The sequence below is a fragment of the Glandiceps talaboti genome, chromosome 17, assembly GCF_964340395.1.
Source record: "Glandiceps talaboti chromosome 17, keGlaTala1.1, whole genome shotgun sequence".
Taxonomy (NCBI): Eukaryota; Metazoa; Hemichordata; class Enteropneusta; family Spengelidae; genus Glandiceps; species Glandiceps talaboti.
In genome coordinates this window covers 21,286,524-21,300,594 of record NC_135565.1, presented here as the reverse complement: position 1 = coordinate 21,300,594, position 14,071 = coordinate 21,286,524, and the positions used below count along the sequence as shown (strand labels likewise).

General features: G+C 35.8%; 1 protein-coding gene across 1 annotated transcript; it reads left to right on the top strand.

Annotated features, from left to right (window-relative positions):
• The first annotated feature begins 1,364 nt into the window (after positions 1–1,364).
• On the top strand, positions 1,365–13,898 carry LOC144448411 (pumilio homolog 3-like). The gene is made up of 16 exons (XM_078138646.1): positions 1,365–1,477; positions 2,247–2,534; positions 3,725–3,839; positions 4,568–4,643; positions 6,136–6,229; positions 6,510–6,751; positions 7,072–7,175; positions 7,860–7,935; positions 8,355–8,453; positions 8,961–9,095; positions 10,157–10,299; positions 10,475–10,620; positions 11,227–11,318; positions 11,702–11,786; positions 12,335–12,425; positions 13,522–13,898. The coding sequence occupies exons 2-16, from the start codon at positions 2,258–2,260 to the stop codon at positions 13,655–13,657; spliced, it is 1,911 nt and encodes a 636-aa protein (XP_077994772.1). The 5' UTR covers positions 1,365–1,477; positions 2,247–2,257; the 3' UTR covers positions 13,658–13,898.
• Positions 13,899–14,071: the final 173 nt, after the last annotated feature.

Sequence of the window (14,071 nt, the reverse complement as noted above, 5' to 3'; positions counted from 1 at the left end):
CATTCTGAATTTAGAAAACTTTCATCAAACCTTTTCTTTTCAGACATATTTGTACGGAGCTATACTGCTGACAAGCGTTCTTCATGGCATTCAGTCAAAAGAAACCAACGATGGCGGGAGAAAATCTACAGACAAAAGATCTGTAGAGATCACACAGATATCAAAATCCAAAGAAAACGATAGTGAAAGAACAATAAAAGTCGACGGTTAACTATGAAAGTTAGATTTAAATCTAGATGCCAAAGTTAATACAGTGCACACGTTTTACTGAGTTAAGAAAAATTATATCAAAGTTTAGTACCATTGATGTGTTAGCCCTTCAATCTCTTTTACTCTAGAATTCTTAAAATATTAATTGATGGTAGTAAATATTAGGGGTATCAGCTTGGGCATCAGGTTGCAGGTTCGAGCCCTGTTCCTGCGTGCTGTTTGTTTCTGAGTGGCTAAAGTCCTTGGGCAAGATTTGAACCTCGAATGTGCCTCAATTAACCCAGTTGTATAATTGGGGACCTGGTAGGATGTAGTTTGCAATGTGAAAGCTTTAATCCTATGTGCTTTAAATGGCTGCAATGGATTGTATGCTCCCCGGAGAGTTGAGGAAGACTAAAGGGCCGTTGTGCCGTTCTGATCCGAGCCAGGGATAATAATTGTATAGCGCTTTGAGCACGGAGTGGGAAAGCACTATATAAAAACCCAACATTATTATTAATATTATTATTATATTATTATTATTATTATTATTATTATTATTATTATTATTATTATTATTATTATTATTATTATTATTATTATTAATATTTCATTATTATTATTATCAAATTAAAATTGTTCAAACAAATGTTTTCACTTTTTTCGTGCCTATGTTGTATTTCCCAAAACTTATAGTCGTGAGGAACTTGGAGATTTTGTTTTTTTTGTACTTTTTGTTATAGTCAAGTACAAATTTGATTCCTTCTCTTTACCAGCACAATGTTTGAAGTAAAACTATGATTTGGTTCAGTTCGGTGAAACTGAAAACAGCAAACAATGTTGGGCTTATGAAGTTAAATTGTTATTTTGTGTATGTTATTAAGAATCACGGTTCAACCAAGCTGTGTGAATATACATTGAATATTTTAATAAAATCACCTATACAGAATATCGACTACAAACCTGGTATAATAATTTGTCTTAAATATGTATTTAAATGTATTAGCAAACAACATATTATTTCTCGTTGTCAGTCAATAACTATCCAATGTGACCATGCTGACATGGTTCACTGCAGTCAGCCGGTTGTGATCATGAAAACGAATGATAACTCTTTGTGTGTTATGTCGATGAGGGCGCTAAATGCTATGTCATCTGCCATGCGCACTGAGCGCCTTGGTCACTGGGTCCATGTGGTAAGTTTTCGCAACATTATACATATAAAGCGAATACACGTATAAGATCCATCGACGATCGGTAGATATTCGCATTACATTCATCTAATCAGGTATGTACTTGTAAACATCAACAATTCTGATGTAAAAATCATAAATGTGAAACCCTATGAGCTTGGCCATTTTGGGTACGTGGTGTATGTCGAGCATGGTGTGGTAATACATGTGTACAAATGGTGGGCATTTAAGATTGTGTGGTGACTATAAGTTACCCACATTACTATGAGTCTAGTTAGTTTTACACCACGGAGAAGTTACAAACTCTGTATGTTCATGACATGAGTGATGGATATCTACTAGTAGATACAATGACAATTCTCAGGCGGTATTATACACAGGTACTCGAATCAATGTGTATGATTTAAAAAAAAAATATGTATCTATTTATATACAATACATTTTTTTTCTACACATTGATTCGAGTACCTGTGGTATTATAGTTTGAAGCTTGTATGAGATTTATACAACAGGAGACCAGACTAAACCATATATTTTTGTTTACCATAAACTCTGACCACAAATAATTGCTTGTTGATCTGAGCCATAAACAAACACTGTGACAAATCATTATGAGTTACCCTTGTAATTTGACATGTAACGGTATGTATCAGTTTAATGTGAAATGTTTTACTGTTGATGTCTTGCCTGCCTTGTTAACCACTAACATAACATACACTATCAAACAATTAAAGAAATATAGAAAACTTGGTTCATTCCCAGTCACCTTTTTCTGTACATGGCATTTGGTTTGAACATATTGACTACATGTAACTAATAACAGCATATGTAATTTAAGATATGTTATTCTTTCGTTGGTACCAGAGTATTTCATCATGGCTGATAGTGGAAAGTTAGACAAGAAAAAGATGAAAAGGAAGAGAGATGAAAGTAGTCATGGTGATGTGGTAAAAAAGAAAGTCAAGAAAACTGACGGAAAGGTTGACAAATCACAAAACAAAAAAGGACAGATGAAAAAGAAAAACGAAAAGAAAAATACAAGTGATTTGGAGAAGAAAAAACAAGGATATCCCAAAGTTAGTAAGAAACAGAGCAAGACATTTAGCACAAAGACCAAAAAGACAAAACAAAGTAAAGACAAAGATGACACAGGTATGTACACACTGTTGTAAAACTGACTTTCTACTTTCACTCTGTAAATACTTACCAAAGTGTTTGTACAGATGTTACACACACATGGCGGTAGTTGTGTAGCTATGCAGTGTATATGGAATGGTACAGCTAAGGTAAGTATATCAGAGATAGTTTGTACAGATGTTACACACACATGGCGGTAGTTGTGTAGCTATGCAGTGTATATGCAATGGTACAGCTAAGGTAACTATATCAGAGATAGTTTGTACAGATATTACACACACAGGACGGTAGTCGTGTAGCTATGCAGTGTATATGGAATGGTACAGCTAAGGTAACTATATCAGAGATAGTTTGTACAGATGTTACACACACATGGCGGTAGTCATGTAGCTATGCAGTGTATATGCAATGGTACAGCTAAGGTAACTATATCAGAGATAGTTTGTACAGATATTACACACACAGGACGGTAGTCGTGTAGCTATGCAGTGTATATGCAATGGTACAGCTAAGGTAAGGTAAGTATATCAGAGATAGTTCGTACAGATGTTACACACACAGGACGGTAGTTGTGTAGCTATGCAGTGTATATGGAATGGTACAGCTAAGGTAAGTATATCAGAGATAGTTTGTACAGATGTTACACACACAGGACGGTAGTCGTGTAGCTATGCAGTGTATATGGAATGGTACAGCTAAGGTAACTATATCAGAGATAGTTTGTACAGATATTACACACACAGGACGGTAGTCGTGTAGCTATGCAGTGTATATGGAATGGTACAGCTAAGGTAAGTATATCAGAGATAGTTTGTACAGATATTACACACACAGGACGGTAGTCGTGTAGCTATGCAGTGTATATGGAATGGTACAGCTAAGGTAAGTATATCAGAGATAGTTTGTACAGATATTACACACACAGGACGGTAGTCGTGTAGCTATGCAGTGTATATGGAATGGTACAGCTAAGGTAACTATATCAGAGATAGTTTGTACAGATATTACACACACATGATATCAGCTGATTTTACTTTTATCAGAATAGTCCAAAGTTTGAAGTCTACAGGTTTTCCCTAGCTTTGCAAATGTTGACGGAACCTAATAAATATTATGATTCGTCATCCACTCCGAAGTCATCAATCAGGCAACTTCTAAGACGACTAATTAATTCAATTTGTATGTACTTATAATATATTTTCCAGATGATAAAAAACTAAAAGAAATGACAACAAAAGAAAGAAAACAAGTCAGACGGAAAGTGAAGAATAATTATGAACTTGCTGCAAGAGCCAAAATTATTTGGGAGACTGTGAGAAGGTAATGTATACACTCAGACTCTTCAGCGCCAATGTTTATACAATAGAGATTGGGCTAGGTTAGTCTCAGTATTACGTTGAGACTTAATTTTAATCTGACTTAACTTTTCAGTGTGAATGCATTTAGACCAACCCAATTCCCAGTTGATGAAGTAATTAAGTTTAAGTTTATGTTTATTTATTTTCTAAAGCACCTTTTCTATTTAAAATATTCAAAAGCGCTGCACATAAAATACAAAAACATAAATAAGGTGAATGCTACAAAAACAAGTATACCGTTAAGACCCTTAAAATTCTTAGCAATCACCTTTCCATTGCATGATTTCAGTAGGATCTTAGACTGGTAACACATTAAAAAACCAACTTGTCATTTTTATGACTAGTATCAACTTGGTCTAGTATCAACTCTGACCCCAGTAATGTGAACGTAATTGATGATGTACATGTCACCCCAGTAATGTGAACATAATCGAAGATATACATGTGACCCCAGTAATGTGAATGTAATCGATGATGTACATGTGACCCCAGTAATGTGAACTTAATGGATGATGTACATGTGACCCCAGTAATGTGAACTTAATGGATGATGTACATGTGACCCCAGTAATGTGAACTTAATGGATGATGTACATGTGACCCCAGTAATGTGAACGTAATCGATGATGTTGTGACCCCAGTAATGTGAACATAATCGATGATGTACATGTTGCATTCATTAATCTGTAGGCATGATTGCAGTCTGGAGAAACGCAGGAAATTGTTAACAGAATTGTACAGCCTAGTCGAGGGGAAAGCTAAAGAGGTAAGGAACATGTGACTTCAACTCAGGAAGAAACAAGACAACCGGATAGTAACAGTTGTCACAATATTGAATTACAAGATATTAATAGTCTTGTTTATATCGACATGAAAAAAGTCTCCTAACTCAAACTAAAAGTAAGAGATTTGAATAGATCTATTATTTGATGTGTATTCATCAATGAAACTAATAATTTAAAATGTGAAATATCGACAACAATGTCATGACTTGGTAATAAAAATTTCTACTCACAGAGTCAAAACATTTCTTGAAATTGAATCCCAAATTTTCATTGACGTCTTGTCAGCATTGTCAGGGGTTTACTACAATGGGTTATTGTCAGGGGTTTACTACAATGGGCTATTGTCAGGGGTTTACTACAATGGGCTATTGTCAGGGGTTTACTACAATGGGCTATTATCAGGGGTTTACTACAATGGGCTATCTTCAGGGGTTTACTACAATGGGCTATTATCAGGGGTTTACTACAATGGGCTATCTTCAGGGGTTTACTACAATGGGCTATTATCAGGGGTTTACTACAATGGGCTATCTTCAGGGGTTTACTACAATGGGCTATCTTCAGGGGTTTACTACAATGGGCTATTGTCATGGGTTTACTACAATGGGCTATTGTCAGGGGTTTACTACAATGGGCTATCTTCAGGGGTTTACTACAATGGGCTATCATCAGGGGTTTACTACAATGGGCTATTGTCATGGGTTTACTACAATGGGCTATCGTCAGGGGTTTACTACAATGGGCTATTGTCATGGGTTTACTACAATGGGCTATCGTCAGGGGTTTACTACAATGGGCTATTGTCATGGGTTTACTACAAGGGCTATTTTCATTACTAAGTATGAACCCACAGTCCATGACCATTCTCACAATATGCTGACTGTTAAATGCTTTCGTACCCTGTAGTTAGGGTTGTCGGTGGCCGAGTGGTTAAACCACTTGCTTCTTACCACTGTGGTTGGGGTTTGAACCCATTCAGGGTTTGATTAAATTTACCACGCTGTAAGAAGAGTGTTGTTCAGTTTGACTCTACCAAACAATGCAGGTTTTCCCCAGGTACTCCGGTTTCCTCCTGCATTAACACTGAACCCATGAGGAATGGTCCTCACTGGACTTCTTGGGAGACAAGTGTTTATATGCTTAAAGAACTATCCAGTATAAATAAAGATTATTATAGTTTGTATTCATAGTACTAAGTGTGGTCTGGACAAATTAATGTGTGTGTGAAATGGGCATAATATCTTGGTCTAAATTTACAATGTGGTGTAGGCAAATTAATGTGTGTGTGAAATGGGCATAATATCTTGGTGTAAATTTACAATGTGGTGTAGACAAATTAATGTGTGTGAAATGGGCATATATGTAATATCTTGGTGTAAATTTGCAATGTGTCTTGTTTGGCTAATGTTTTCTATCTATGAATATTGCAGAGCTGACAAGTTGTTACTCGTATGTTTTCTGTTTTTGTTGTAGTTAATATTTGCACATGATACAGTGAGAGTTATACAATGTTGTGTACAGTTTGGCAGTCCAGAACAAAGGACAGTGTTATTTGAAGAACTAAAAGGTAAGAATTGTTATGATGATTGTCAATCAGATGAACTGTAGCCCAGAGACTTGGCTGTCATTCACCTGAAAGAGCCAGGATGTAAGTTATAGAGTCAGAGAGCCAAGTCTCTAGGCTACACGGTATGTAAGTTTATAGATGAAGTTCTTATTGTGCAACCATCCATAAATGTGTGTTTGTAAATTGTATGATAAAGTCTGTATGTCTTATCAAAATGAATTTTGTTGAAAGAGGTCTGCTGAGATAAGATTTAAAATATGAATTCTCTCTCTCCACTTAGATGAAATCAAGGTACTAAGTAAAAACAAATACAGTAAATTTTATGTGATAAAGATGCTTAAATATGGAACTAAAGATCAACGGGATCAGATCATCAAAAGTTTCTATGGTAACGTCGCTAAGTTAGTGCGCCATACAGAAGCTGGAGAGGTTTTGGAGTCTGCATACAATAACCATGCCAACGCTAAACAGAGGACTGCCTTGTTAGAAGAATTCTACGGCGCTAAGTTTGCTGTATTTAAGGTAAGTAATGGGACAAAAGACATCATATGATTTATAAATCTAACTTTGTTTTGTTAAAGTCAGCAAGATATCGTTTACCTAGGTCCATATAACCATGCTTCTTGGGTTTTTGTATTTTGTTTATTGTGATATTACTATGACTAGTTGTCTCTATGTACATATGAAGTCTCAATCCACGTCAGTTTGTGATGTACAATGGATTTTACACCATAACCTGTCCATATAGGTAATGTTATCCTAAGTACTACTATTGTACATGCTTAGTCAAACACTGTCAATTCAGCTTTACGGTGATTTCACTTCCATTTTGTTTTCTGCAGACTGGCAATGAAAGTTCACTAGGTGAATTATTGGCTAGCCATCCAGAGAAGAAATGGTCAATATTAGGTTATATGAAAGAAGCACTGCAACCTGTACTAGATAAGTAAGTTATATGGATATATGAAAGAAGTACTGCAACCTGTACTAGATAAGTAAGTTATATGGTTGAAGTCTGTTGGATTCGTCTGTTTGTAACCCTAAGACTTAGCTATCTGACTCGACATGTTTGCAAACGACATTATCAAAGCAGATAGGCAAGTGTCTGAGTAACTTATTTCAATTCCAATTGACTTTATGTATTAAATCTAGTAATGTATATATTTGTGTTTTGGTATGGTAATCATGTAGATGCAGTTATTGATAAAGTCTATGTTCTGGATATATGTTTTGCAGACCAAGGTTGTACGATGGAAGGGCCTGACTTTAGGTGGGCCTGTAAGCAGTACTTCCGAGGTCTGTAAAACCCATATGTGGGATGTAAAAGTGTTATTATAATCATATACATGTAGCCTATGTAGTGGTATGGAAACATCTTTCAAGTCACATAACCACATAAATTGATCGTGAAACATTATTTTATGTTCATAAATGTAAAGATGTAAAAAAATCAAAACTGAATCAGAGTAAACGATATCAACAAGCTGCCACAAGCCATATTTGGGCAAAGTATCTTGTGCATAGTTTGAGTTGATATCAAATTAGCATAGGCCTCATCAAATCTGTATCTTGTAAGGGTTTAATTTATGATAATTTATGATAATCTATGATAATTTATGTCACTTCACAGGTCTGCTATCAAACACAGTATTGTACATAAAGCACTCAGAGATTATTTCACTTATGCTGACCAAAAAGAAAAAGCTGTGAGTATATAACATGTACATATATCATATAAAGTCCTGGCATTACAAACTAATTCAGGGAAGTCCTGGAACTACAAACTAATCTAGGGAAGTCCTGGAACTACAAACTAATTCAGGGAAGTTCTAGAAAAGTGTTCTTTATTCTTGAAACTCCAGGCAAATGGTAATTTTGAAGTTATTAGTTATAAATATTAAAACATTTCTGGTACCAACTTGTATATCTAAATGTATTGTCACATAACAGTCTGTTGTCAACAGATTTTATAAATTACTCCTAAAAAGTGACATTGGTTAGCTGACAAACTTACAAAAAATGAGTCAAAAACTTCTGGAAACTGAAATCTATGTGACTTTAAAGTGCTTGAACCTTGCTACTCATTTTGGTATTTAAATAAACTTATTTTCACTTTGGTTTGTAGGACATGATAGAGGGAATGAGAGAAATAGTTGTACAGATATTACACACACACGACGGTAGTCGTGTAGCTATGCAGTGTATATGGAATGGTACAGCTAAGGTAAGTATATCAGAGATAGTTGTACAGATATTACACACACAGGACGGTAGTCGTGTAGCTATGCAGTGTATATGGAATGGTACAGCTAAGGTAAGTATATCAGAGATAGTTGTACAGATATTACACACACACGACGGTAGTCGTGTAGCTATGCAGTGTATATGGAATGGTACAGCTAAGGTAACTATATCAGAGATAGTTGTACAGATATTACACACACACGACGGTAGTCGTGTAGCTATGCAGTGTATATGGAATGGTACAGCTAAGGTAAGTATATCAGAGATAGTTGTACAGATATTACACACACAAGACGGTAGTCGTGTAGCTATGCAGTGTATATGCAATGGTACAGCTAAGGTAAGTATATCAGAGATAGTTGTACAGATATGACACACACATGATATCAGCTGATTTTACTTTTATCAGAATAGTCCAAAGTTTGAAGTATACAAAAATTAAGAGTTGAGAAAATAAGCATGTTTTTTTTTTTTAATTTGTTTTCAGGATCGGAAGGCAATCATCAAATCCTTCAAGACATTTATTGTGAAGATATGTCAGGAGGAGTATGGACATCTAGCGTTAGTAGCAATATTAGATTGTGTTGATGATACCAAACTTGTGTCAAAGGTCATTCTAAATGTAAGTACAGGCCCTTACTCAGTATTTGATACCAAACTTGCGTCAAAGGTCATTCTAAATGTAAGTACAGGCCCTTACTCAGTATTTGATACCAAACTTGTGTCAAAGGTCATTCTAAATGTAAGTACAGGCCCTTACTCAGTATTTGATACCAAACTTGCGTCAAAGGTCATTCTAAATGTAAGTACAGGCCCTTACTCAGTATTTGATACCAAACTTGCGTCAAAGGTCATTCTAACTAAGTACAGGCCCTTACTCAGTATTTGATGCCAAATTTGTGTCAAAGGTCTTTCTAAATGTATATACAGGCCCTTACTCAGTATTTGATACCAAACTTGTGTCAAAGGTCATTCTAAATGTATATACAGGCCCTTACTCAGTATTTGATACCAAACTTGCGTCAAAGGTCATTCTAAATGTAAGTACAGGCCCTTACTCAGTATTTGATACCAAACTTGCGTCAAAGGTCATTCTAACTGTAAGTACAGGCCCTTACTCAGTATTTGATGCCAAATTTGTGTCAAAGGTCATTCTAAATGTATATACAGGCCCTTACTCAGTATTTGATACCAAACTTGTGTCAAAGGTCATTTTAAATGTAAGTACAGGCCCTTACTCAGTATTTGGTACCAAACTTGTGTCAAAGGTCATTCTAAATGTAAGTACAGGCCCTTACTCAGTATTTGATACCAAACTTGCGTCAAAGGTCATTCTAAATGTAAGTACAGGCCCTTACTCAGTATTTGATACCAAACTTGCGTCAAAGGTCATTCTAACTGTAAGTACAGGCCCTTACTCAGTATTTGATGCCAAATTTGTGTCAAAGGTCATTCTAAATGTATATACAGGCCCTTACTCAGTATTTGATACCAAACTTGTGTCAAAGGTCATTTTAAATGTAAGTACAGGCCCTTACTCAGTATTTGGTACCAAACTTGTGTCAAAGGTCATTCTAAATGTAAGTACAGGCCCTTACTCAGTATTTGATACCAAACTTGTGTCAAAGGTCATTCTAAGTTTATCCATGTTAACTGATTCTTTTCATATGTTATACTTAACAGGAGATGTTACTTCACTTATCCACACTAGCTAAGAGTCCATATGGACGCAAAGTACTTCTGTATTTATTGTGTGGACGTGATCCGAGTTACTGTCACCCTGATGTAGTCAAGATTTTACAACAAGGTGACAACAACCCTACAAGGTTAGTTAATTTTTAGTTACTGTCACCATGACAACAACCCTACAAGGTTAGTCAATTCTTAGTTACTGTCACCATGGTTATATTACTTTTAACTTTTATTTCACCGTCTGGCATAAATGGAACCGCTACAGTGAAATTCTACATTATAACAACACTTGTTTGTTTTCTTTTACAGTAAGAAATCAGGTGACATTCGTCACAAAGAACTGGTACAGTTTATATCGCCTGGACTCCTGGATTTGGTTGTCAAGGAAACCAAAACAATGGCATATGATAAATCGTATAGTCAGCTGGTATTAGCGGTTGTACAACATGCACATGGTAAGTAAGAAAGAAATTGTGTTACAGAATTGAAAATATTTGAATAGGGCACGCAAGTTATGAACTTTTTAATTTGGAATTTTGAACATTCACAAACTATTATTAGTAATAAAGTTTGAATGTGATAACTGGACAAAAATTATGTACTTATTCAAACCTTTCTGACTCAACTGAGTCCCTGATCACATGATCTCCGATGTGACGTAAGGATATCTTTATATGATCATTGCTGTCATGGCCCTCTCACATTACTGTAGAGTACATGGGTTCAGAAGATGACAGATTGTAGTGACCTCTGACCTTGGCTTAGTTACACGTACATGTGTATATGTATAGCCTCCATCAGCCCTTTCTCAAACCATTGTGGCTTGACCCCCAGAATTTTGACTTTCTCAAAAATGTCAATGTTGTGACTTAGTTATGCTATATTTATGTGCCAAGACACTTGAGATGACCTGGTACTTGGTGTGTATATGCCAAGACACTTGAGATGACCTGGTACTTGGATGACAGTGTTCCAATTCTATAATTCTAAAGACTGTTTCGCCTAACAATGATTCCAAACAATAGATTACTCACTCTCTTTGCTGTCTGTTTACTATATAGGTGACAAAAGCCCTGCCATGGACGCCATTGCCACACTGGCAGCTGAAGAGTTCATTCCACAATTACATGACTCAGCTGAGAACTTAGAGAAGGTAAGATTTACTGGAATTCACCTCATACTGGAGTATTCCATGGAATACTGGCTATAAACTAAGGTAGTCTCAGGATAGCAAAATCCAATTAAAATTACCATCATAGACATTTTAAATTTTTATTTAGTGCAATCAAAATTTAATGTGGATGAAAACCATTTCATTGAATATTGTGTTGGGTTTCAAAAGTTGAAATGACAGTTGATACAGTAACCTACACAGAATTAGCTAGCTTGCATCAATATGTCAGTAATGTAGCAAAATGATGTCACCACATACATGTATGGTAGTAGTACAGGGATGGCTGTTCCTATGGAAACTGGCTTGAACTCTACATCATGACAATTACCATGGTAACAAAATGAATTTATTGTTTTTTTCAGATGCACATAGTAGAACACCCAGCAGGTCATCTACTTTTGAAAAGGTTACTACAACAAGATAAAGACAGAAAATCAAGTGAACAAGGTCAGTTAAAAATATATAAAATATTATCTAATTTGACATCATCTCAAATCTTCTAATATAAATCTCTGTCACTCCCCTTGCAGTATGTGCTTTCAGCTACATATATAATTAGTTTGTCGGGTTTTGATAAAGTAGCCATGCAACTGCCTGACAGACTAGATTTTTGTAACAATATCAGCTCACAATTACAAAAACACTCTGATTTCATTGAATTTGACATTTGATTTGTCAGCAATTTTGATGTCTGCAATGCTGTAGCTCTGCTAAAAGCATCTTCCTGATTGGTTAGGGCTTGAAGTGGAACAGAACTCATGAGGGCGCTAGTCACATATGTGAACATAGAAAACAATAAGAATTCCGTAAAGGGAATGGTAGAAGTGGCGACAGATGAACCACATGTACATAGTCTGTACTAGGCCCTATACACATGACATGTACATAGTCTGTAATAGGTCCTACACACATGACATGTACATAGACTGTACTAATTAGTTCAAGCAATATCAGAACACATTAAGATTATTAAATTTATTATTTTCTGTCTGTAGAGTTATTTTCCAGTGTGTTACTGAATACAGTAAATAGTGAATATTTGATCACCTGGGCTAAGGTCAATAGGTCAGCATTTGTCTTATGCAGGTAAGTTATATTCTATAGCAGCTCAATGGCTAGTACGTATGCGTGTCCTAAATACTGTGCGATTTTTTTAGGGTGGTTTTACCCAAGCATACATTGTGACGCAATGGTTACACATGTGCATATACTATGCGCATCCTCCACACGAAGGGTATTATCTACAATATCATCATTAGGCAGCCCAGGCAGCTGGTCACAAATGCGCAAGCTTTATGGGCTTTGTCGAGTTATGATATTATGATATAGTCATTGATAAAGTATGATCAACATTCTAGAAAAGGTTAGTTTTGTAGTAAGACTTTGGATTTGTGCTAGGAAAGTTGTCATACTAAAACCAAGGATGACATACCTTTGGTGCCTAGCTAGGACAAGACCTTGACAGCATCTATGTCATGTGACTTTGAATTGCCCAATGATCTAGCAGTTAGACCAAAGTAAGGTTAGAGAACATAGCAGTAGCATAATTGTAGTGTACTAATCCAAAGTTGGAACAGCGCCCTCTATGGTCATACTCGAGCTAAGTGACACTCGTTTCTCCAAGTAAGATGATGGGGGGGGGGGGGGGGGGGGGGTAGTGTGATCAGCAGACCTTTTACCCATGCATACATTATGTAATAAACTCTATAGGGACCAAAGTATGATTTGGACATGTGGCTGCCTACAGTATATTTGGTAATAGACTAAACACCCTTACAAAGAAAGTCAACCACAGATTTTGAAAAAAGGAAACATAGTTGAAGCATTCAGAGTATGAAAGGTGATCATTTGTATATGATATCTGACATGACTCATGTTATGGATGTAATTAGATGTTATTCCCCAATATTTTTCTTCGTTCAGCCAAGGAAAATATGAGTGACCTAAGGGGCCTTTGTCACTTTTAGTCGCTAAGTGAGTAGTGAAAACCCCTCGGTCATGATTGGGGAAAATAATGGCAAATTTGAACATTTTGACTCATATTTCAAACACAGCAGAACCAGTGATGTAGACACACGTGGTCATGACATAGACATGCTCTGTTGTGGCATAGAGCGACCAGAGTATATAGTCCATATTTTTTGTTCAACTTATAATATCTGCCATTCTTTATTTCTTTCAGTCTTGTTGAAAATAGTCCTGTGGAGGTTAAATCACAACTTGTGGAAATCCTGTCACCATCTTTAGAAGATCTGAGAAAAATTAATACTAAAGGAACTCAAGTGCTGGTTACAAAGTTAGACAGTGAATCAAAATAAATGAACACTAAGTCTGTATGTGAAGAAATTCCAATAAAACTTTGATTATCAGCTGTGTGGATTAGTCAATTATTTTTAGAAAAGTGTCAATCATATAAATCTGCAAATACAGCAGCTGTTGTCTTGGAAACCAATTTGTAACAACTTTCTTTAAAAGTTTTAAACTCTGAAACTCTGCCATGAATGATGTCACTGGTATTGTGTGTAAAACATATCATGACATTTCCATGGAAATGAAAAGATCCAATAAAATAATATAAAGCTTATATCTGTATGTAGTAGTGTTTTGTACATTGATGTGTGTGTAGTAGTGTTTTGTACATTGAGTAACAATGACACCAGATTCCTCATTTTTTAACCCCTTTATAAGCAAGACATTCAACTTCAGCTTTTTTTTAGTCATTTTCTGTCACC